Raw genomic sequence first — 23,811 nt, 5'->3', positions numbered from 1 at the left:
TTAATATTCAGCATTATTATTATTATTATGTTCTGTGATGTTATTGATTTGTCTGCACTGACACTATTGGATGGGAGCTGAACTGAGCTGATGATGACATCACTGTATAGATGAACTGAACTGACGAACTTTACACGGTTATTGAGCAGAACTGAATCAACACTGAACTGACTCTGACACGCTTGTCTTTTTAGAGAACTGAGCTCTGTATCATTATCTTTATCCTCGTAAAGCTGTATTATATAAAGCGCTATAGAAATAAAGATGACTTGACTATATAGTGTTCCAGTGAAAACTAATAAACATCTTAAAACAAGATACATTTACTTGAGAAAACAACACAACTGCATAAGAAATGTTGGTAACCCTTTAGTTTAGGGTCCAATTCTCACTATTAACTAGTTGCTTATCAGCATGCATATTACTAGGATATTAGCGGTTTATTAGTACTTATAAAGATCATATTAATGCCTTATTCTGCATGATCATAATCTACATCCCTTAATCCACCCAATACCTAAACTTAACAACCTTACTAACTATTAATAAGCAGTAATTAGGAGTTTATTGAGGCAAAAGTCATAGTTAATAGTGAGAATTGGACCCTAAACTAAAGTTTAAAGTAAAATTTAACTAAAGTTTAGTTTATTATACGTGACCCTGGACCACAAAACCAGTCGTAAGTCGCACGGGTATATTTGTGGCAATAGCCAACAATACATTGTATGGCTCAAAATGATCGATTTTTCTTTTATGACAAAAATCATTAGGATATTAAGTAAAGATCATGTTCCATGAAGATATTTTGTAAATTTCCTAACCGTAAATATATAAAACATTCATTTTTGTGAGTGAATTCAGGACAATCGTGAACATAAATGGAGAAGTTTAAAGGAGATTTTCTCAATGTTTCGATTTTTTTGCACCCTCAGATTCCAGATCTCCAAATATTGTCATATCCTAGCAAACCATACATCAATGGAAAGATTATTTATTCAGCTTTCTGATGATGTATAAATCATCATTTTAAAAACTGACCCATGTGACTGGTTTTGTGGTCCAGGGCTCACACATAATATAACTAGTGCTGTCAATCGATAAAATAATTAATCGCACATTTTTCTGTAATTAATCGCATAACATTCATGTTTTTAATATATATATATATAGTAATAATTTCAGAGTTAATCTCCAAATTAATGAAGAAACAACATAAAAAAAACAACAGAAAGATGGTATATTTTATATATAAAATGTTTTATTTTAACAGAAAGCGGTATATGAATGGTTTAATAGCACTTTAATGAATGATAGCTCGATCATATACTGAAGTCCAGCGTTAAGAAAAACCCATGCGTTAACGTGTTCATTTTGACACCGCTAAATGTATCTTAATAGCACAGTACTTTATGAACCTGAGCTGGACGTGTCCAATAAGGAAAACATCTGAAATGTGCAGTGCTGGCGAAGCTCCAGACACAACTAGAAAACCCCTGGTGTAAATCACACGTTCTCGTGTTTCATACCTGTGTCCAGACTCAGCTTCAGCTCCTTAATCTTATTGGTGGATCCAGACTTCCTGTAGATCCCTTCCGTGTACAGGCCATGCATTTCAATGTAATTGATGAGTTTCTCGGCCACGAAAGGCACCGTTCGCTCGTCGATGGTCAGACGGGACAACTCCACGCCGAACTGCCTTGATGAAAGTTCAGGGTCATACTGCACATGGAAAAGAAAGGAACATGCTGTAAGTGACGGGATGTTCCCCGATCACATGAATGCACTTACCGGAAAAATCCCTTACCTTCTTGCTGCATTTGGTGGTCATCTTCTGACAGCACTTTCTGTGGCACGCATAGCGGCACACTACACAAGACACAGACATCTCATTCATTCTCATTTTCGACATACGGCACAGATTTCTTTCTCTTTTTTTCTTTTTCTTTTTTTTTTTACAAAAAAAGCACCGCCACCTAAAATAAACTCAATTTAAGTCAACATTCCTCTCTCATTGTAAGATGGCGGAAAACATCCTGCATCACAAGGCCAAACTGTTCTCTGTTCGAGGCCATGGGCTTGTTGGTGATCAATCGGATTATGTTAAATTGAGTTCAGGCCCACTTTGATGCAGAGACTGTTGACATGAAACTCACGTTTGCAGACACACGCCTTGTCCATCATCCAGATGAGGGAGGAGCAGAACTCGCAGTAGGTGGGAATACTGTACTGAGTCGACTTGAATATGTGGCCGTTGTGTTCCTCCACCTGAAACAAAGCCTCAGTGTCAGATGATTTCCAAGAAAAACAGGAAAGCTAAATCAGTGCACAAAAACTCGGGCCCTGTTTACTCCTGGTATTAAGATGCGTTTTGGTCGATCGGATCACAAGTAGACGAGAGACACGTTCCTGTTTACACCTGGTGTTTTAATCCGTCTCTTTTGTCCACTTTCAACCATTTCCTGATTTCTTCGAGGGAAGGGTCTATAAATGTTTGGGCTTTTTCAGATCTTTCGATCTAATGGACAAAATAAGCTCACGCAATTCACATATGAACACAAACACACGGAGAGCAGCAGCTTTAGTTTCTGCTCTGACAGCCTCAAGACCAGCCGAACACTGTGAGTGTGTGTTAGAGATCAGGAATGGTGGGAGAACATTGTGTTTGGTACGTTTTTCATCTTCAAACCAAACTTGGGTCTTCAGTCGACAAAGTTTAAATCCCGTCTGGCTCGAGCTCTTCCCATAATGTTTCCGCATTAGATCAGTAGACGGAGAGAAGACGGTCTTTAGTGGCTGTTTGAACACATTCGACCACATGAGCGTTTACACTACGAAAGCAATCCGGTCTAATGTGTTTTCCACTAACTCTGGAATTAGTCGAACGTGGACGAGATCAAAACATTTAGATCCCGTTACACCTGTATTTAGTGTCGTCCACTTGTGATCCGATCGACCAAAACTCATCTAAACACCAGATGTGAACAAGCCTCAGACTGTGATTCCACTCACTATATCAGCATCCTTTTTCCTTCTCTTCTTGCGGTCTGGTTTGGGAGCCTGTGGGAGAAAAATAGCCAAATAAACACAGTTGACTGAATGAGGAAACCACGAATGGACAAAAATCTGTTACATATTTTGTTGTTATGAGGAACTGGACACATTAAACCTATGCACTAAATTATATTCCTGCCATTTAAAAATGTAGAGGCATATTTCTCAACATCAATCTACATTTTCAGTCTACTATTACCTGGCATATTCCTTTTAAAATAATTGTTTAATTTGACATTTATTTAATGCTCATGTGTAGTGCAGCTCACCTTGCTCTGTCCACTGCTGTCCAGAGGTTTGTGTTCGGTCATGAACTCATCCAGAAAGACTTTGAAGGTGTTGACCCAAACTTTGACCGGCGACTCGCTCCAGTCCCTCTGCTCCTGACGCATGTTTTTCTCCAGGATTTGCTCAAAGAGGGCATAGAGATCCTTATAACGAATGCTCTTCCCATCGTCCATCTGCAAACAGAGCAAAAACAAAACTTCTGATTCTGATGAACCAACAAGCATTATATCTCTTCCATGAAATATGCAAAGACACAAATGTCCAAAAGTCATGTATTTTGATGAAAGATGGGTGATAACATTAGCTATGTTTCCATCCAAAGTTGTGAATTTAACTTGTGCGCAAAACTGGAATATCGCATAAAAGGAATTGGGAATAAATAAAGCAGCGTTTCATCCGATGTGTTCAAGAGAACAAAATCACCTCTTTCTGGGAAATTGGTGTAAAATATCAGTGTAAAAAATGGAAGTTGCTGCAATCAGGGAAGAAACTGTGGCTCTTTTCCCTCCATCATGAATGAGTTTGTTACAATTCTAAAAAAAATATTTTTTTTTTCCAGAATCACCCACACCATCTTTCAATTCGTCGGTCTATTAAACCTTTCATAAGACAAAATCATATCGCAACATTCAGATCTGTGTTGGCGCTGACCTGGAGAGAGTCGTCATGAAACAGCTTCACAAACAGCCTTTTCAACCTCACAGAATCATTATTTCTGTGATGCAATAGTCAATTTATCACAGAAGTACTTTAGTTAGTTTAAGGTTCGAATATGAACACTGATGTCTACGATAGCGATCGAAATCAGCTTTTTGATAGAAACTTGGTGCTTAAAATAACGCATGTATCGATTACATTGTTTGACTGTTAAAAAATGTATTTGTTATTGAGTCATTTATTCAAGAGAATGTAGTAGTGTGTGATGCTTCTGAAATAAAAGTCAGAAAGATGGCAATAGATCGCAATACATATCGTATCAGCACCCAAGTATCGTGATAGTATCGAATCGGGAGATAGGTGTATCGTCCCACCCCTAATAAACGCTGTCATGTTCTCTTGCGTTCGGATGCTGGTGTTTGGGAACACACTCGTGCGAGACGCTTCTGGAGGGAATTAAACCAAATCATTCTGATCACACACTTTGACTCTGGCGTTTCAGACCAACATCTGAGATGCTGTGATGCGATTGGTCCGATGGTTAGTCCAGTTATCCAATCACAGCCTCTGCTGAGGCGGTCACGTGACTTATGTTGCACATCGAGGAATTTATTCGGTAAATGTGTTTCCATCGTAGATTATACGCATGTCTTCTTAACGGATAAAAAACATTATCCGCCTCAATTGAGCGCATACGTTTTGTTTTTTGCGCAGTTTATGGACAATTCCATCCAGCATTTTTTAATGCGATATCCCAAACTAGGTGGAAACATAGCAAGTAAAACAAGTGCTTTATTACGGTACTTACAGCTAAAGCTGTGGAGTACGAGTTGAAGATATTCAGGCGGAACTCCTTCAGTGCCTTTTTGAAGACAACATCCACCATTGTGTCTTTCTTACCATCTTCTGTGTCTAGATCAGTAATCTACGAGATTAAAACAAGGTTATGATGGCTCAATACTTAAACGCAGCTGTAGTAAACTCACACAGAAAACAGGCACGCACCTTCTTCATGAGGAAGTCGTTCATGCTCCTGTAGTCGTTGGCACAGGTGAGGATCTGCAGGGCATCGTTCTGCCACTGGGCCGGCTCGAGAGCCACGCTGCTGATCTTCACACTGCGCCTGCGCTTCACTTTAGGGGACGGCTCTTTGTTCTCCTTAAACTCCCTCTGTAGTGTCAGGTCTGGGCTTTGAGGAGGCGAAAGGCGATCTATTCCAGGAATAAAGAGAACAGCAATGCTTTAAAGGTGCAGTGTGTAAACTTTAGCCGCATCTAGTGGTGAGGTTGTGAATTGCACCCAACAGAAGTTACGATGGCCGATAGTAAAACATGTCGTTGTCTGAGACAGAAGAGAGTAGCCAGTTAAGCAATGAGGTTTCTTTACAAAGATTAAGAAATTATGTTTACTTAATTATTCAGATGTTATTGCAAATATTATTGTTACTTGTTCATGATTATGTCAGTGTTTTATTAGCTAGCTTCATTGCGTGATGAAACGCATTTGTCCGTTCAGGGCCACTGTAGAAACATGACAGCGCATTTCAATGTAAGCGGACCCACGGTGTGTGTGTAGAGAGAAATGGCTCATTCTAAGGTAATAAAAACATAACGGTTCATTATGTAAGGTCTTTATACAACACTGGAAACATAGTTATGTATATGATATTGCATTTCTGTCAACAGATCCTCCTAAATATTACACAATGCAACTTTATGTTAGCAATTAGGTACTCGAGGCTAGTGCTGTATCGTGAATAAGTCACATAACTTATTCGCGATACAGCACTAGCCTCGAGTACCTTATTGCTTTTATAAAACGGTTACCACACAATACAAATATTAAAGCCCAAAAATATGTACCAGTGCAACTTTCATGAAGTAAAATCACTAAAAGCCTTCCTTCCGCTGGAAAAAATAGTCCCTGACCGTAAACAGCAACAGAGATTACAGTATTTCTCCTTTAGATGGCGGCAAAGACTGTCTTTATGCGTGAGTCAGTCAGTAGAGAAGACTTTTATATTGAAAGGACTGAAACTTGTTGTGAACACGGAGAAGCAAGACGCAACTGACAAATGACTAGCGTGTCAGGGCACGGAAAACAGATTTTTTTATTACGAATATAGGACTGACATGAAGGAAAATGCTTTATCTACTGTAAATGAACGTACACTCGTTTACTCGATCTCTCACAATACTCTATAAGCTTCAACGAACAATATCAATGCGAACAAGAGTGGTTGCTAGGGGTGTTGTGTAGTGATACACAGAACCGTTGGGGTGAAGCGGTCATATAGTGGTTTATCGTGAATAAAACACAGCTATTGACCAATCAGAATCAAGGACTGGATCTAACCGTTTTATAAATGACCAAAAAGGCCTTCTTCTCAATAATGCTTGAAACATGTAATGGAGCAGAGCTCTCATCTCACCCTCTTCCATCAGAAGTATGGCTTCGGCGTAATCTCCTTCCAGCGTATCACTGCCACACAACAGCCGCTCTCGCGAGGTCTTCTTCTCGCCGTGCTTTGCCTTTCCCCAAAACCGCATTTTACCGCGAACCCTGCAGACAATACAGATGTTCACAAGGACAGCAGGAATACTTCACCCAAATACTTTCATTTCACCTTCATTTACTTTATGTTCTAATTTCCTTTCTTAAATGAACTCCAAAAAAATCTATGCATGAAAAAGAGACCGAATCTAAAGGCAACTGTAACACTTTAGGTTACACTTTATTTTAAGGTGTCATTGTCACAGTGTAATTATATATTTAAATTCTGAGTAATATTAATTAACTACATGTACTTACTATAGGGTTAGGGTAAGATTAGGGTTTGGTTGAGGTGTAAGTTGCATGTAATTATGCATAATTTACTGTTTTTACTACGGTAAGTACATGTAACATGTAACAAGGACACTGTAAAATAAAGTGTAACCACGGTAACACTTTACAATAAGGTTCATTAGTTACTGTATTAACTAACATGAACGAAGAATGAGCAAAACATTTGTTACAGTATTTATTCATCTTTGTTAATATTAGTTAATAAAAATCCAGCTGTTCATTGTTAGTTCACAGTGCATTAACTAATGTTAACAAACACAACCTTTGATTTTAATGACGTATTAGTAAATGTTGAAATTAAAATAAGACTAATAAATGCTGTAGAAGTGTTCATTCTTATTTCATGTTAACTAATGTAGATAACTAATGAACCTTGTTGTAAAGTGTCACCAAAAACACTATCATTATCAATATTTCATGAGGAAAAAAGGAAGAAAAAATACAGTGCGGGAACAATATGAGGGTGAGTGAATGAGTATTTCAGTCTCTTGAATGTTCAAAACAAATCCAAAGCAAGCACCTTCCGTCTCCATGAGAGATCTTCCTCACGTCACTCTTGCCCAGCTCTCCAGTCGACACGGTCTTGTACATGTTCTTCTGCTCTTCAGTGACTGTGGCCGGCTGAAACACATCATTATAGCAGAGCACGTCAGAGCAAAGATCGCTCTGCAATAGCTCAATATAAACCATTAAATGAACTCTTTGCCTCTTCCTTTCACTTCAGCCACCATTTGCTGGAAGATGGTGTCATTTTAAAGCATGTACAGCGGGCTCAAAGAGCAAGAACATGTTGCTCCTTGACAGTCTGAAGGCACTGAGTGGTTAAATCAATTTCTTCTACAACACTAATGCACTAATACTGACCAGCGGCACACAATGATAGTGCACTTTAATGATAGCATATGACTAGGACAACAAACTTCTTAACTCTTAAACACACACACAAAACAAAACAAAACAGTATTTAACCAAAGTTAAATGGGTCATTCTACAAAACGGGTACCATTTGTGCACTTAAAACAATCATAAATGATATCTTATATCTTAATGAGCACAAACCAGTTAAGTTAGCAAACTGGAAAAACTGTCAACCTTGCTACTCGGACTTAACTTGCATTAATCTAATTACCACTTTGACACCAGTTTCATACAAAGACCCAGATAATGTTTGAACTGACCATATGCACGAAACGTTATTAAGAATTTCCACAATAATAAAAGCCAGCTGGAAAACTTCCGGTGAAACGTCACTTGTCGGTGTGTCGGTATCTTCAATGTCCTAACAGCATCAATAGTGTAATACTTCATTTATAACCAGAATATAGTCACTTAAATAGACAGACCTAGCATTCATTTAGTTATTCAAACATAAGACGACATAAAAAAAGCAAAAAAAACATTGTAAATTAAAGATTTATTGTGCACTTTAATTAGATTCACTGAAGAAAATGGGAGTTTACGCTGACTGACAGATTCTGTGATTATAAATGGAGACGCGGCGCTCGCTTTCTGTGTAATTCATTCACAGGTTGAAGAAAGGTTAGTGTTTTTCATGAGATTTAGTGACTTTTCCTACTTCATGCTTCACTACAAAAAGTGCTAAACTTTGACAATTCATTTTTAAACGTAGTGATTTTATACAGTTTAATATTCATTCAAAAGCAAAACGGGTGAAAAAAATATGACATGAAATGTCTACTATGAGCCAATAAATGCTCCTCTGCCGCCATCTACTGGTTATAGTGGTAATTTATGTGTTTTTTATTTTTAAATAAAAGTGTTTTCTATCAAATGTTGGATTTCCTGCATCTTGAAATGTTCGGATTTACAAACGGGGCCAATCTCAGGAGGATGAGCAAATTAATTAGTCTTTATTCCAATCCATAAAACTGGTTTATTGTCAAATTAGGCAAGTGAGATGACTACATTCAAATAGAAATACATTAAAAAGTCAACTAGTGATGGTTTTGTGTCGATGTTCACCGGAAATGCCCAAGCTGGCTTATCTAAAACCAGGAAGTAACCGTGCATATGGTCAGCTCTACTGTATGGTTAATCAAGAAGACTGGAAAGTGTATTAAAAAGAGGGCTACAGTTCCACAGCTTTAGCCTGGTTGCAGAAGAAGAGACAGAGCGAGATGTTAAAGCATGCAGAACTCTCGGTCCACAGTGGCAGTGGAGAAAGCAGAACCTCGCAGTTGAATGTCTTGGTTGTTCAGGAAGAACCTACAGCCAGTAGCAGAGCTGTTATGCCTAGGCAAGCAGTGTGGTCAGATTGAGAAGAGTGCTGTGGGTTACACATTTCACAAATGCCTTTTTACATCAGGAGAGGAAAGCGAACTTCTGATGGATCCAGATCTGTGTGGCTGATGTATGCGCCAGTGTATCCATGAACAATTACGGCTCAAATTGTACTATATTTTTTAGTGCTGGGCAAATATTAATCAGGATTAATCGCATCCAAAATGAAAGTTTGTGTTTACATAATATATGTGTGTTTATATATATATATATATATATATATATATATATATATATTTATATATTTTATATATATATATATAAAAACACACATATGCATGTATATATTTAAGAAAAATGTGCTATTTACAGTATATATAAAATATTTTAATTGATATAATATATATATATATATATATATATATATAAATATAAATAATGTATCTACATCAATTAATCTACATATAATGTATATATACATTAAAATGAGGGCAGTCAAAGTTAACATTACCTCAAAAAAAAAAAAAAAAAAAAAAAAAGTAATTAGGAAATGATTTTTGCAGAAAAACACCAGCCATCACAGATAGGATTAGTTTCCAAAAGGTGTTTGTGCATCTGTGGTTGAAGACTATCTCCTCGAGCTGGATAGAGAGGGAGTGTAGAAGCGTTTCAGGTGGTCAGTAAGGCAATCTATCAGCTTCTTCTGGAGGAGTTAGCTGTCGAGAGAGAGAGAGAGAGAGAGAGAGAGAGAGAGAGAGAGAGAGAGAGAGAGAGAGAGAGACCTGCGGGCGCTAGATCAGACCATTGAATTACCATTTCCGAGTCACTGTGACAAGCCTCTAGAGGAGTCTCATCACACTCCTCGTCCTCTGACTCCCCCTCGACTGAGCCGCGGGTCATGAAGTCTGAACGCGTCCGCGCCATACGGGCTTTTTTATGACCCGGTCGGCCAACCTAATCAACCAAATGATAATAACACAAGTGAAGCTGCTCCCTCGTACATCAAGGTCAGGTGACCCCACCAAGAGTTAGAAAGAGTTCAAAGACAAATGTATTCATTAACGAGGGGGGAAAGAAAGTGAGATGATGTTTAAAATCTGCCATGAGCTGAAGCGTTTCTCTTACCTCACTCTTAGTGGGTTTGTAACCCAAGAGGCTCACTTCGTCATGGACTCCTGGTGTTTTCCCTTGATTGGCGATGTCCTTATCCAACCTGAAAGAAGTTCAAGGGTTACAGTGTTTCTGCAGGTTTAATGGCAGTAGATTTAAGACTTTTTAAAGACCTTTTTAAGTGGAGAAAACTTAAAGTTGCAGTGTGTGATTTTTAGCGGCATCTAGTGGTGAGGTTGTGAATTGCACCCAACAGAAGTTATGGTGGCCGACAGGAAGTGATGTCGTCGTCGTCTGAGACAGCAGAGAGTAGCCAGTTTAGCAATGAGGCTTCTTTACCAAGATAAATTAAGAAATTAGGTTTACTTAATTATTCAGTAAAATGAGATGTTATTGCGAATATTATTGTTACTTGTTCATGATTATGTCAGTGTTTTATTCGCTGACTTTAGCTAGCTTCATTGCGCGAAAAACAACTTAGTGATGAAACGCATTTGTCCGTTCAGGGCCACCGTAGAAACATGACGGCACATTTCAATGTAAGCGGACCCGCGGTGTGTGTGTAGAGAGAAATGGCTCATTCTGAGGTAATAAAAACATAATGGTTCATTATGTAAGGTCTTTATACAACACTGGAAACATAGTTATGTATATGATATTGCATTTCTGTCAACAGATCCTCCTAAATATTACACAACGCACCTTTAACGAATAAAGTGAACACACAACATGTCAATATGTTCTCTAATCCCAAATGTCTAGGCATCATACGATCAACACTTCAGTGTTTCAAAATACAACATTCTACCGATCTCCATTACTTTTTCATTCATTTTACAACAAAATAGCCAAAGGCTTGATCATCTCTGCTCCCAAACACACGAATTTGCACGTAACTTTTACTGTACATTCTGATCACACGGACGTTCTCAGGATTTTTGTCGCTTTCCAGTCAATCAAGATGCATTTATCTGAGAAGCAAGCAAGTCTTGTTTTCTGTGAAATCGATCAAAATGAAGTGATTTTGTGATTAAAACAAGAACAAATATCAGCCAATTGGCTCAGAAAAATATACTTAATTAAAGGAGAAACCAGTTTTCATTCCCAACTGACAGATATAGTCACTTAAGCTTGTTCGATTTGTCAGAAAACAAGACTATTTATCTTCATTTTGCATCTCAAGTAAATGTATCTTGATTTAAGTATGTTTATAAGTATCTGTACTTGAAAACAAGACAAACATATTGAGAAAGATTTTCATTTTTTTGGCAGTGCATTTAACATTTAATGCCACGACTTAACGCTCTGATTTTGGTAAGGTGACCATACGTCCTCTTTTTCCCGGACATGTCCTCTTTTTGGACCTAAAAAAAAAGCGTCCGGCCGGGATTTCTATTCATTCTATAAATTCACAGGTGATTTACAGAGACAATTCCCGTGTTTTGGTTTCGGTCGGGATCAGTGTAAAGCATGACCTGCAAAGCTGGCGCGCACGTGTCAGTGTCAAATAAAGGTGCTAGTGACCCAGAAGCCCACATGAGGGAAGTATAAGAGAACATCAGGAGGATTGAAATTATTTTTTACTGAAATAAAGTAGTCGATTGTTTTTTATCATTTTTATTTTTTTTTACCTCTGGCCATGAAAAGAAACACTGTCATGTAAAAGATGTTAAAAGCTAAACTATTTCAAAAAAATATATATATTATTCTATTGTTGCGGGCCAAACGTTGAATGGAAAGGATGTATTACTTTACGTATTAAAGTACAATAACATTGCTGCAAGGTTGTGAATGCATTTGTCAAGTATTTTTTGATGCATTCACCCCCCCACCACCACACCCCCCGTCCTCTTTTCTGAAAACTAAAATATAGTCACCCTAGATTTAGGACCTATTTTGTGAAAGGTTGAATAGGACCTTTTTTAAGACGAGCAGAAACCCTGAGTGAGTTTACTCAAAAATAGAGCCATCATTTACAAACACATACAACCTTGTTTTCTTCAGCTTTGCGTGCCGATATAGTTCACATGTTTACACATGCCGTCTCAAGAAGCCTCACGCTAGGTTTGATGTTGAATATTGTCTGTCTTCAAAAGACTTGACCTGTTCAAGTCAAATGATCTATTTTTATTTCTGACGGCCCCAAGTTTCCACCTTAGTTCTGTAGGAAAGGGCAACTTGCTAATTATGTTTGTGATAGAGGACAAACAGAAAATCATACATGTTTGGAATGATATCAATTTTAATATGAAATGATAATTTTCGGTAACACTTTACAATAAGGCCGTGTGTCCACCAAAGCGTTTTTACTCGCGGCTGGCGTGTTTTTTCAATTGTTTTCAATGGGAGCGCCGCGTTTTTAAAACGCCATGAGCGTAACGAGGCGCTGAGCGTCTTTTTTACGCTGAAGCGCTGAGCGTTCGGCGTTTTTTACTGGTCGCCGAAAGTTGAAGAATGTTCAACTTTTGGTAAAACGCAGCGCTCATCACTGTCACTTTTTACCCAACCGTCCAATCACAGTGGAGGAGGGGCGGGACTAATACCATACCGACCAACCGCGTCCGCCACATGATTCTGCTTGTACAACGTCAACAGATGACAACAACAAGCATAATAACGGAATAAAATCAAGAGCCAGATAAAATACATTACATTGTATTGACATTTTAATATAGAATCAACACAGAAACAAAATATGTGTGAAATGAGATACTAGTAAGACTTTCGCGGATATTCCGTATCATAACAAGCAAAGTGTCTCGGTCTCAACCGTCTCAACTGAAAAAACGCTGCGCTGCCAAAACGCTCTCAAGCGCCCACAGCTGAGCGTTTTTAGCAGAGCGCCTAGCGTTTTCAGCTGGCTAATAACGCTTTGGTGGACACACGGCCTAAGGTTCATTAGTTAACATTAGTTAATGTTTTAACTGACACGAACTAACAATGAGCAATACATTTGTTTCAGTATTTATTAATCAGATTTATAAATGCTGTAGAAGTATTGTTCATTCTTAACACTAGTTAACTAATGAACCTGATTATTTTGGGATTAACTATCCGGCACCCTGAGGTCAAGCTCATCACTTACTTTGAGAGGGAAACCCTTAGGCCACGTGTCCACCAAAAGCGTTTTATCCAGCTGAAAACACTAGCCGCTCTGTTTAAAACGCCTAGCTATGGGCGCTTGAGAGCGTTTTGGCAGCGTGGCGTTTTTTTTCAGTTGAGACGCTTTGCTTGTTATGATACGGAATATCCACGAAAGTGTTACTAGCGTCTCATTTCACACATATTTTGTTTCTGTGTTGATTCTATATTAAAATGTCGATACAATGTAACGGATTTTCTCTGGCTCTTGTTTTAAATGATTTTGTTCCGTTATTATGCGTGTTGTTGTCGTCAAGCAGAATGTGGCGGTTGGTCGGTGTGGTATTAGTCCCGCCCCTCCTCCACTGTGATTAGACGGTTGGGTAAAAAGTGACAGTGATGAGTGCAGTGTTTTACCCAAAGTTGAACATTCTTCAACTCTCGGCGACCTGTAAAAAATGCAGAACGCTTTTACCGTGAAAAAACACTCAGTGCCTCGTTACGCTCATGGCGTTTAAAAAAAACGCGGCGCTCCCATTGAAAGCAATTGGAAAAATACGCCTAAGGCCGTGTGTCCACCAAAGCGTTTTTAGCCAGCTGAAAACGCTAGGCGCTCTGCTAAAAAAGCTCAGCTATGGGCGCTTGAGAGCGTTTTGGCAGCGCAGCGTTTTTTCAGTTGAGACGGTTGAGACCGAGACACTTTGCTTGTTATGATACGGAATATCCGCGAAAGTCTTACTAGTATCTCATTTCACACATATTTTGTTTCTGTGTTGATTCTATATTAAAATGTCAATACAATGTAATGCATTTTATCTGGCTCTTGATTTTGTTCCGTTATTATGCTTGTTGTTGTCATCTGTTGACGTTGTACAAGCAGAATCATGTGGCGGGCGGACGCGGTTGGTCGGTGTGGTATTAGTCCCGCCCCTCCTCCACTGTGATTGGACGGTTGGGTAAAAAGTGACAGTGATGAGCGCTGCGTTTTACCAAAAGTTGAACATTCTTCAACTCTCGGCGACCTGTAAAAAACGCCGAACGCACATCGCTTCAGCGTGAAAAAGACGCTCAGCGCCTCATTACGCTCATGGCTTTTTAAAAACGCGGCGCTCCCATTGAAAACAATTGAAAAAACACGCCAGCCGCGAGTAAAAACGCTTTGGTGGACACACGGCCTTAGTCAATAACTAATGATCCTTGCAACGGAAGTGAATCAATCAAAAACTAACTTTAGCTGGACAATAACTTTATTCTAGAGCTGCTGTAAAGCCAAAACAATCTCTGCTACTTTAATATCCTATAATCACTGTAAAGCCGCTTTGAAACAATCTATATTGTTAAAAGCGCTATATAAATGAAGATGACTTGACTCGACTTACTTTGAGATGGAAACCTTGGCCTTCGGAGAAAAGAAAATGTTCCCAGGCCTCTCGGACATGCTGACGTTGGACGGTTTAATGTTCTGTATTCGTTTTCTGGCTTGATCTCCTCTGGATTCCAGGGTCAACTTCGGCGCCCATCCTTCGGCTAGACTCCGGCCGTCCTTCGGTCGGTCTCTGAAAAGTGAAGGAGCATCTTCTTTTTCTGAAACCAGAGTCTGTGAGCTGAGATCAGGCTCGGGTTGAGCAATGGGAGCAGGTCCGAATCTATCCGTCCTTCCTCCGGATTCCTCTAGTCTCTGTTCAATCTTTTGCAGAGCCTCGACTCTCTGCTTCTCAAACATCTCCCGGTCACACTGTTCCAAATGCTTGCGCTGTTCTTCGAGGATGTGTTTCTGCAGACGGATCTGCTCCATCATCTCCTTTTCACTCTGTTGCTGCTGATGTTTCTGACGCTCTTCCCTTTCCTCATTGAGCTTCTCAAGCTTTTCCAGCACATAAAGACTGTCTCTGCTTGGCTGCGCAGGACTGGTCTGGACGGCACTGTCTTTAACCTCGGGAAGCTTCAAATCCTCTTCATTCACGACGCTTTCCTTCTGCATGCTAATAACCACGACCATCGGTCTCCGAGTCGACTCCTTGTCTTTCGTAGGCTTGCTAAGATGCCCCGGGGTGGACTTCACGATTAAAGAGCTGCTTTCTGATGAAGGAGTGTAGAAAGTAGGGAGCGAGTTTAGTTTTCCGGGAAGTTGAGGTTGGCCAGATGGTTCTGGTAAGATATTAGAAGGGAAAGTGGATTCGGGAATGTTTGAGAACACATCATGTTGGTCTGGGACAGAAGAAGGAGAACCGAGATCCTCTGGTTCGGCACAGGGTGCCTTGTCTTTTAAATACTCGTCTATATTGAGTAGCTCAAAGCTGCCCTTGGAGCTCTGGCTATCCGGTGTTCCCTGAGGAGTGTGAACGATCTCGCTCACCAGATCCATTTCTCCAGTGGATCGAACCTTAAGAAGCTCCAGGCTAAATTTGGCTTGTTCCAGCTCTCGCATCCGTCGGCTTTCCCGTTTGGCTCTCGTCCTCTGGTTGGGATCCTCCAGAGTTCGGGGTCTTTCTCGGATCGCCACTTCAGAAGTCGGTTGTACTATTAATAATAGCAATAATAATATGTTTAATTTATATAGAGCCTTTCCCGAGCTCAAGGACTGAATAGTAAAGAACAAACAATCAGTTCATGCATAATACATGGGGAATATACATTTGCCCAATCCAAGAAATTAGCGATTGCAGTTGCATGTCGCATTCCAGTCGAATACAAACATGAACAATAACCAGAAACAAAAAAACAAGGTGGGCAGTTGAAGCAAAGGTCAGATGTAAAAGACTATAGGGCCGTTCACACCAAGAACGATAACTATAAAGATAACAATATTTGCATCCACACCAACGAATGATAACGGTCTGTTTATTCTAAGCTCGCGCGCTGCGGTTTCGAAGTGTGTAAAACATCATTCAACATGTTTTTGCTGTTCTTGTTGCATTTACCTCAGCATGCTGTGTTTTGAGTGAAGCTAGTGTAATCGAGCTAACAATCTAACAGTGAATTTAGCTGACGTAGGTCAATACAGTGGAATAAAAACAACACCAAGTCTTTTTCACTGCAAATTCAAAGGAAGCAATACATGATGTCGAAACGAGCGCTGGATACCTGAGGTAATACTTCTCACAATTCATTCAGAGGGTTTGAACATTGCTTTCCATACCCATTTTCTTGAACTGTCAAACAGTAGGCGTGTTTCCATTACAGATTTGATCAAAACTTTAACGATTTTTTTTAAATGTCAATTAAAAAAAACTATTGCGAAATAACAGCGTTTCCATTTATCGATGTTATGCGACTAAAACTTCATTTTTTCCTCTCGCGATAAGTAAAATCATTCCAAAAACCATGGCAACGGATGTTGGTAGGTTTCCCAGCCACTGCACTAGCCATTATTTTTTATCGAAAGAGAGGTATGTGTTTTTTCCAAGCATTAATGGTAAGGAACGACCCTTATTATACTTGTGAGCGGCACATATGAGGTGTTTCTGGGTGTTTCTCCTTCATATCTGCTCCGAGGTCTTGATTGAGACATTTATTTGAGATTTAGAATCCATTTATTCCGGCAATTCTTTTGTCTTATATGAATTTAATAAAGAGCTCTGTCTCGTATTCTGTCCAAACACACCGCGTCATCTACGTCAGGTGACCTGTAAATGTGCAAAAAATGTTTCCATTGCAGTTTTGCGAAATATTTATTTTTCGGATTGCCTGAAAAACCTCCTCATGCGAGCGAAAAAAAAATTGTTTGCGATAAATGGGAGTTTTTGCGAAATTGACGTATTTCCATTGGGCGTATTTTCAATTCGCAATTTCAATTTGCGCAATTTGAAGGGTAATGGAAACGCGGCTAGTGTTGGATTTTTCTGGACCTCGGCGAGGTCCAGAAACTTCTCCACAATGTCGTCTGCCGTTTTAAATGCGCGAGCCCTTAAATTAGAATTGATTCAGATTGGCTGTCAGTGTTTTATCGTTCGACAGCTAAAAAAAAAAAAAAACCCTTCTAAAAGTGATCCCAACCCTCATATCTTTATCATTACAGTTGTGGTGTGAACTTCGCTATTCTTTAATATGGAGAATGATTTACTATATCTATATCGTTATCTATATCTTCATCGTTATCTTTATAGTTATCATCCTTGGTGTGAACGGGCCTTAATGGTACGTAAGGAAACATTATGACTGTAATACAGAGTTATGGAAAATGTTTAAGAAAAACATGTCATGACTGATAATACTGTTTAAACAAATGGGTTTTGAGTTGTACTATTCCCGCACCTTCTGTCTCCATCTCTTCCAGAACATCTCCACTGAGGACCGGTTTGCTCCGGTCCTGCTCCTCATAGGAGTCTTCCCACAAGCCCATGTCTGTAAGCTGGTCCTCTTCTGTTAACAGATTGGTTTTTCCATTCGGCAGCTGAGTGGTTTTTAATCTCTGCTCTTGAAGTTCTCTGAATCTAAAAACATTCAAGATAATCCCAATAAAAACAGTTATTTTCGGGAAAAGACCATCTCTACACAGGATTTACAGTGGAAAAAAACCCTCAAGTTTTGCACTTTTATCATGAATAGATGCACTTTTATCATGAATAGATGCACTTTTATCATGAATAGATGCACTTTTACGATGGATAGATGCACTTTTATGATGGATAGATGTGCTTTTATGATGGATAGATGCGCTTTTATGATGGATAGATGCGCTTTTACGATGGATAGATGCACTTTTACGATGGATAGATGAACTTTACGATGGACTTTACGATGGATAGATGCACTTTTACGATGGATAGATGCACTTTTTGAGCTTCAATCTGATGGTTGCAATCCACTGCCATTATAAAGCTCAGAAGCGTCAGGGTGTTTATTAATTTAACTCCGATTGTATTAGTCTGAAAGAAGAATGTTATATACACCTAGGATGGCTTGAGGGTGAGTAAATCATGGGGTAATTTTCATTTTAAAGTGAACTACTCCTAAATTACTAAGCAATTTGTCTGAAGAGTGAAGCCCTCTACAGAAAGCGTACCTCTGCCTCGCCAGATATCCTCGACCCATTGCTTGCATGCGGATGGTGACGTCCCGCTGCCTGAGGTAAAGCTCTCTGGTCCTGTATCTTCTCCATTCAGTCTGGATCCGGAGAGCCGCTCGTTCCCGTCGACACAGCCTCCAGTTTCTCTGGATCAGCACGACTGCTTCTCTCCACAGCAAGAGTCTACGCCTCTCTCTGAAGCCTCTCCAGGCCGACTGAACACACACCGCTGCCTCGTGCCGGACACGCGCCTCGTACTCGAGCCTGCTGTCAATCTGAGACGACTGAACGCTCCTCCACCAGCTCTACACCAGACAACAGCAAAGAGAGAGATACTGGGTCACATGCATTTAGGAAAAAGAGAGAAAAAAGGCCTTTTTCACATGCACTTTTTAGAAAATCAGTACTAAACAGTTATTTTACTACCTTGAGGAAATGCCAATGTAAATATTTATAATATTAAAACAATAATAAAAAAAGGATCCATTTATGTCATAGACTTCCAATACTGAACTCCAGTAAGGTGGTGATACGGCGGATTAGAGGTAATATAAATACAGGAGTTGCATGCTTGAGGTCATTTATGAACTGAAAGTGTTCATCTTTTTATTTTCTTTAAGAATAGTGTTTTTATTTAGTTTAGGGAAGAATGTTTTAGGATCCATTTATGTTACAGACTTCCAATACTGAAGAGCAAGTCTATCCACATTAGCTACGTTTACATTGACACGTTTTTTATTTCAATTTGATGAATCTGAACGTAGCGTTTACATGAATGCTAAATAAAGTGATCGGGTTGATGTGCGCGTTCATATGTCACAAGCTTTAAATCTGATTCGATTTTTTTTTTCTGGGCAACTATTAATCGCGATTAATCGCATTCAAAATAAACACACATGCATGTATATATTTATGAAAATGTGTTATTTATATATTAAATATTTGTATTTATATATAATAGATATATAAATGTATATACATGCAAATATTTAAAAACTATGTACATGCATATGTATGTATTTATACATACAACATAATTATACACAGTACAAACACATATATAAATGTAAACACAAACTTTTATTTTCGATGCGATTAATCATTGCCCAGCACTCTTTTTTCTTTTCTTTTTTTTTTACATGCACATTGCACAAATATACAGTTTCCTGCTGTTTGCAGATACTATTGTCCTAAATTGCTTCTTTTTTTAGTTTGTTTGGAAGAGAAGACTTCTATTGATCTGTTTCAGGTCTTAATTAGGAGACGACGAGCACATGAACCGTTGTGTTGTGCTGCGCCCCTGCCTGCATCTGACACAAGGCGTCTGTGAATGAGAGACAGAAACAAGGGCTGGTGGGACGTTGTTCTGCTCCAACTCACAGACGAATTTGAGAATAACACGACAGTCATTTATGACACTCATTCTTTCAACAGAAACTCATTCCACAACGTCATTTCGCCATTTCTACATCATTGCACATGTGCAGAACTTTCCAGATTCGGGTTTCAATCCGATCAAGTGTTTACACGTCCTCTCGATCGGATTCAGAAAAGATATAAACCACCGCTTACAATCCGAACGAAATTTTAGTCGGATTTGGCCAATTCATTCCGACTGACGTGGTTACATGACGTGGTACGTGCTTATAATCCAATTACAATCGGATTATTAGGGTAAACACAGCTATTTTTAAAATAAAAGACCTTGAATGATGGAACAAACACTTCATATTCAGAGTTAAAATAATATATATTTAATACTAAATCCTTTATTTCTGCAAGTACTTCCGCTGTTTGCATGTCAATAATCTAACCCAGACACCTTCTGCCCAATGAATGGACTTCAATGAGTTTCCAGTCATTCATGATAACAGGATAATCATTTTATCATTAAACAGAATAAAATTCAATTAAAAAAATAAATAAATAAAAAAGACTTTTATTTATGCAACTAATATAGCAATAGCACTCCTGATATTTCCAGGCTAATGATTATCAGGATAATCATTTTATCATCATTAAACAAAAAAAAAAATCAATTAAACTACAAAAAAATACATTACCAAAAAAAAAGAAAAGAAAAAAGATTTATGCAACTAAACTAGCAATAGCACTCCTGATATTTCCAGGCTTTCCGTTTAAAACATCCCTGTCTCAAAAGAAATGTGAGTTGGTAAGCCGAGACGTACCTGTATCTGGCAAGCCGCCTGTCTCATTCTGATGAAGTTGTTTCTCTCCAGAAGAGCTCTGAACCGCCGCTGAAGAGTGACGATTCGACGCAGCACCTCCTGATGGAGCAGATCCTGCAGTCGCTGACGCTCGACTTCACGGAGAAACACCTGCCATGCACACATACACACGTCACACACACATGCAATACTGGACATTTACAACCAGGCTAGCCATGAATGGACAGCATGTGTCATCCAAAAGGCATCAGAAAAAGTTACACTGTAGGAATTTAATTAAGTCCTGTGATCGTACCATGCTTCGGCCCACTTGAAACCCTTCGGGAGAGAGGTCCACCTGGCTCAGGTACCGTCTGATGGGCTCCTGACGGGCCTGGTCGCTTCCCTCGGGTAACAGCACATGAAAGTGTCGAACAAAATCCTGGAGGGCATAAAACAGATTTTACGCCACCATAACCAATCTATTTCTGTGATGGCGCGCACACACACACACACACACATTGACTTTGTGAAGTGTCCAGGAAGTGACATTTCTCATTACGACCTAAAAGCGCAGAACACTAGCATCACTGTGCTGGGATGAAGCCTCCCGGGGGTGGACAGTCTGGGATGCCGTTGTGTGTGTATGCAATTATTCCTGGCCACTTTTATTGCAGACTATAGAGAGAGAGAGGCTCTGTGAAGTCAGATAACTACACCCGCTTCATATCTTACAGGAATTACTGGAGGAGGCCAAGCCACTCATGTTTCAAAATGTTTAATAAAGGTTATACGGTAACACTTTACAATACGGTTCATTAGTTAACATGAACTAAGAACGAACAATACTTCTACAGCATTTATTCACCTTAGATATCAACATTTACTAATACATAATGAACCATATTGTTACCGGTTATACTTTATTTTGTGTGTATATATTGTAGATATCAACATTTACTAATACATTATTAAAATCAAAGATTGTATTTGTTAACATTAGTTAATGCACTGTGAGCTAACAAACAATGAACAGCTTAACTAACATTAACAAAGATAATACTGTAACAAATGTATTGCTCATTGTTAGTTCATGTTAGTTAAAACATTGCAAAGTGTTACGGTTATACTTTATTTTGGGTGTACAGTTCTGCAGGGTTCCTTCACATCTTCCACGTCAAAATTCCATACTTTTTTAAAAACTGCATATGAACTCGGGTTCTGGTTGCAATTGTAATATCTAACATATATATATGTTTTATTTAATTTTTTCTTGTCATAAGGGCAAAGTAACGCACACTGAAGTACACAGACCCTCAAGTCCCACATTCACGTGAAGGCCATTGTTCCCGATGTAAACAATAGTAATAGTAAGGCTATGAATGATTAAAAAGAGAGATAACCGTTTGAATTGTCAGTCATTAGGATATAAACTAATTCTATTAGCATTAACTGCATGATGCTGTGTGTCTGGGCTGAAGTCATGTTTCAGTGGCCAAAACACCACATTCATCCCCAGACGGCCACACCCAGGACAGGAAATGACAACGGGAAATAGTGATTCCAGCTTTGGAACTCCAGAAAAGAAGGATAAGGAATCAGAAATTAAGTTTTTTTTGTTTTTTCTGGGGTGAAAATCAAGTCATGTTGTTGATATGACTCTTTGGTGTTTTTAATATGCTTTAAGACAAACCATGTGTAAATTCATAAGTCGACACCATTGCTGAGGATTTTCTCCTTAAAACCAAAGACAGTCTCAGTCTTTTACGATGTTATGATCATAAACTACATGCTTTTCTCCACTGACATGATTATTAGAAGAGCGGCTGTGTGACTCAGATGGTGAACGGGAACATGGTCTGTGTAACATTACTAATGCATTAGTTAATATTACATTAGCAACACATTATTAGCTGTTTGATAACATGGTCAAGCAAAAAGCTAGTCATATTAATTACCGTTATGTGCCTGACGTATATAAAACACACTACAATTCTGATACATCGACTTGGAGACGATCCTGTATCATTCGCTCTTCCTCTTCTAAATCAGTTTCTGGTTCAAACACATTTGGCTGAATTAAACCAAAATTGTCATTGTGTAGCGTTTACTACAGTAAAGCTGAGCGAGAGGATCAGGTAATCCGAGCTGCTGTGAGTGAGTGGAGGCGGGGCTAATTTGCATATTCATGAGCCTGCGTATACTAAATGAGGCAAGGGTGTCGAGTTACATTCAAGCTATTTCAAAGCATGAAGAAATTATTTTCACAGGAAGAAGCATTTAAATATGCAATTTAGATTATCAAAGATGAGTTTTAATAGATACAAATATAGACTGCACTGGGACTTTAAGATATTAATACTTTTTTTAAACAAGTCAAGTCAAGTCAAGTATATTTGTATAGCGCTTTTCACAATACAGATTGTATCAAAGCAGCTTCACAGTATTAAATTAAAATAATACAACAAGGTTTGTTTCTAGTGGAATTTATTGATTGATAAAATCAGATTAAATATCCCCAGAATATCCCCAACTGAGCAAGCCAAAGGCAACAGTGGCAAGGAACCGAAAAACTCCATCAGGTGACCCAATGGTGTCCTAAAACTCCATCAGGTGACCCAATGGTGTCCTAAAACTCCATCAGGTGACCCAATGGTGTCCTAAAACTCCATCAGGTGACCCAATGGTGTCCTAAAACTCCATCAGGTGACCCAATGGTGTCCTAAAACTCCATCAGGTGACCCAATGGAGAAAAAAAAAATCTTGGGAGAACCCAGTCTCAGTCGGGGGCCAGTTCTCCTCTGGCGTTTATGAACTAGAGGCCGGATTGTAGTTATTGTAGATATTATATGAATGCCTGGCTGAAGAGATGCGACTTTAATCTAGTTTTAAACTGGGAGAGCGAGTCTGAGCAACGAACACTATCAGGAAGACTATTCCAGAGTTTTGAGCTAAATGTGAAAATGCTCTCCCTCCTTTGGTGGTTCTGGATATCCTAGGTATGACCAAAAGCCTTGAATTTAGTGATCTTAAAGAGCGCGATGGATTATAGGGCGATAGAAGATCCGTTAAATAGACTGGAGCTAAGCCGTTTAGGGCTTTATAAGTCAGTAGCAATACCTTGTAATTAATACGGGACTTTATAGGTAACCAATGCAGTGATGATAAAATTGGTGTTATATGATCATATTTTCTTGATCTAGTAAGAGCTCTAGCGGCGGCATTCTGGACTAACTGTAGCTTGTTTATTGAGGATGCAGGACAACCGGCTAATAAAGCATTACAGTAATCTAGTCTCGAGGTCATGAATGCATGAACTAACTTTTCTGCATCAGAAACTGATAGCATATTACGTAGCTT

At 39.0% G+C, this 23,811-nt stretch overlaps 1 protein-coding gene across 8 annotated transcripts in view; it reads right to left on the bottom strand.

Moving 5' to 3' along the window:
* Positions 1 to 23,811, bottom strand: part of myo9aa (myosin IXAa) — a 205,631-nt gene that overhangs the window by 15,316 nt on the left and 166,504 nt on the right. For 6 of the 8 annotated variants that reach the window (XM_084405057.1, XM_084405054.1, XM_084405056.1 and 3 more), the window contains 16 exons: positions 20,768 to 20,893; positions 20,473 to 20,622; positions 18,281 to 18,588; positions 17,530 to 17,708; positions 14,655 to 15,795; positions 10,210 to 10,297; positions 9,898 to 10,038; positions 7,364 to 7,464; positions 6,428 to 6,558; positions 5,002 to 5,207; positions 4,805 to 4,921; positions 3,321 to 3,512; positions 3,010 to 3,057; positions 2,154 to 2,265; positions 1,805 to 1,866; positions 1,527 to 1,719 (listed from right to left, as the gene is read on the bottom strand). In XM_084405057.1, the coding sequence (XP_084261183.1) occupies positions 1,527 to 1,719; positions 1,805 to 1,866; positions 2,154 to 2,265; positions 3,010 to 3,057; positions 3,321 to 3,512; positions 4,805 to 4,921; positions 5,002 to 5,207; positions 6,428 to 6,558; positions 7,364 to 7,464; positions 9,898 to 10,038; positions 10,210 to 10,297; positions 14,655 to 15,795; positions 17,530 to 17,708; positions 18,281 to 18,588; positions 20,473 to 20,622; positions 20,768 to 20,893 (3,295 nt within the window). The remainder of the gene's footprint in view (positions 1 to 1,526; positions 1,720 to 1,804; positions 1,867 to 2,153; positions 2,266 to 3,009; positions 3,058 to 3,320; positions 3,513 to 4,804; positions 4,922 to 5,001; positions 5,208 to 6,427; positions 6,559 to 7,363; positions 7,465 to 9,897; positions 10,039 to 10,209; positions 10,298 to 14,654; positions 15,796 to 17,529; positions 17,709 to 18,280; positions 18,589 to 20,472; positions 20,623 to 20,767; positions 20,894 to 23,811) is intronic. The other 2 variants (XM_084405060.1, XM_084405061.1) reach the window with 1 other exon arrangement.

The sequence above is a fragment of the Rutilus rutilus genome (assembly GCF_951802725.1).
Source record: "Rutilus rutilus genome assembly, chromosome: 3".
NCBI lineage: Eukaryota > Metazoa > Chordata > Actinopteri > Cypriniformes > Leuciscidae > Rutilus > Rutilus rutilus.
Note: the sequence above shows the minus strand (reverse complement) of the source record. Positions and strands in the feature narration are given on the sequence as shown.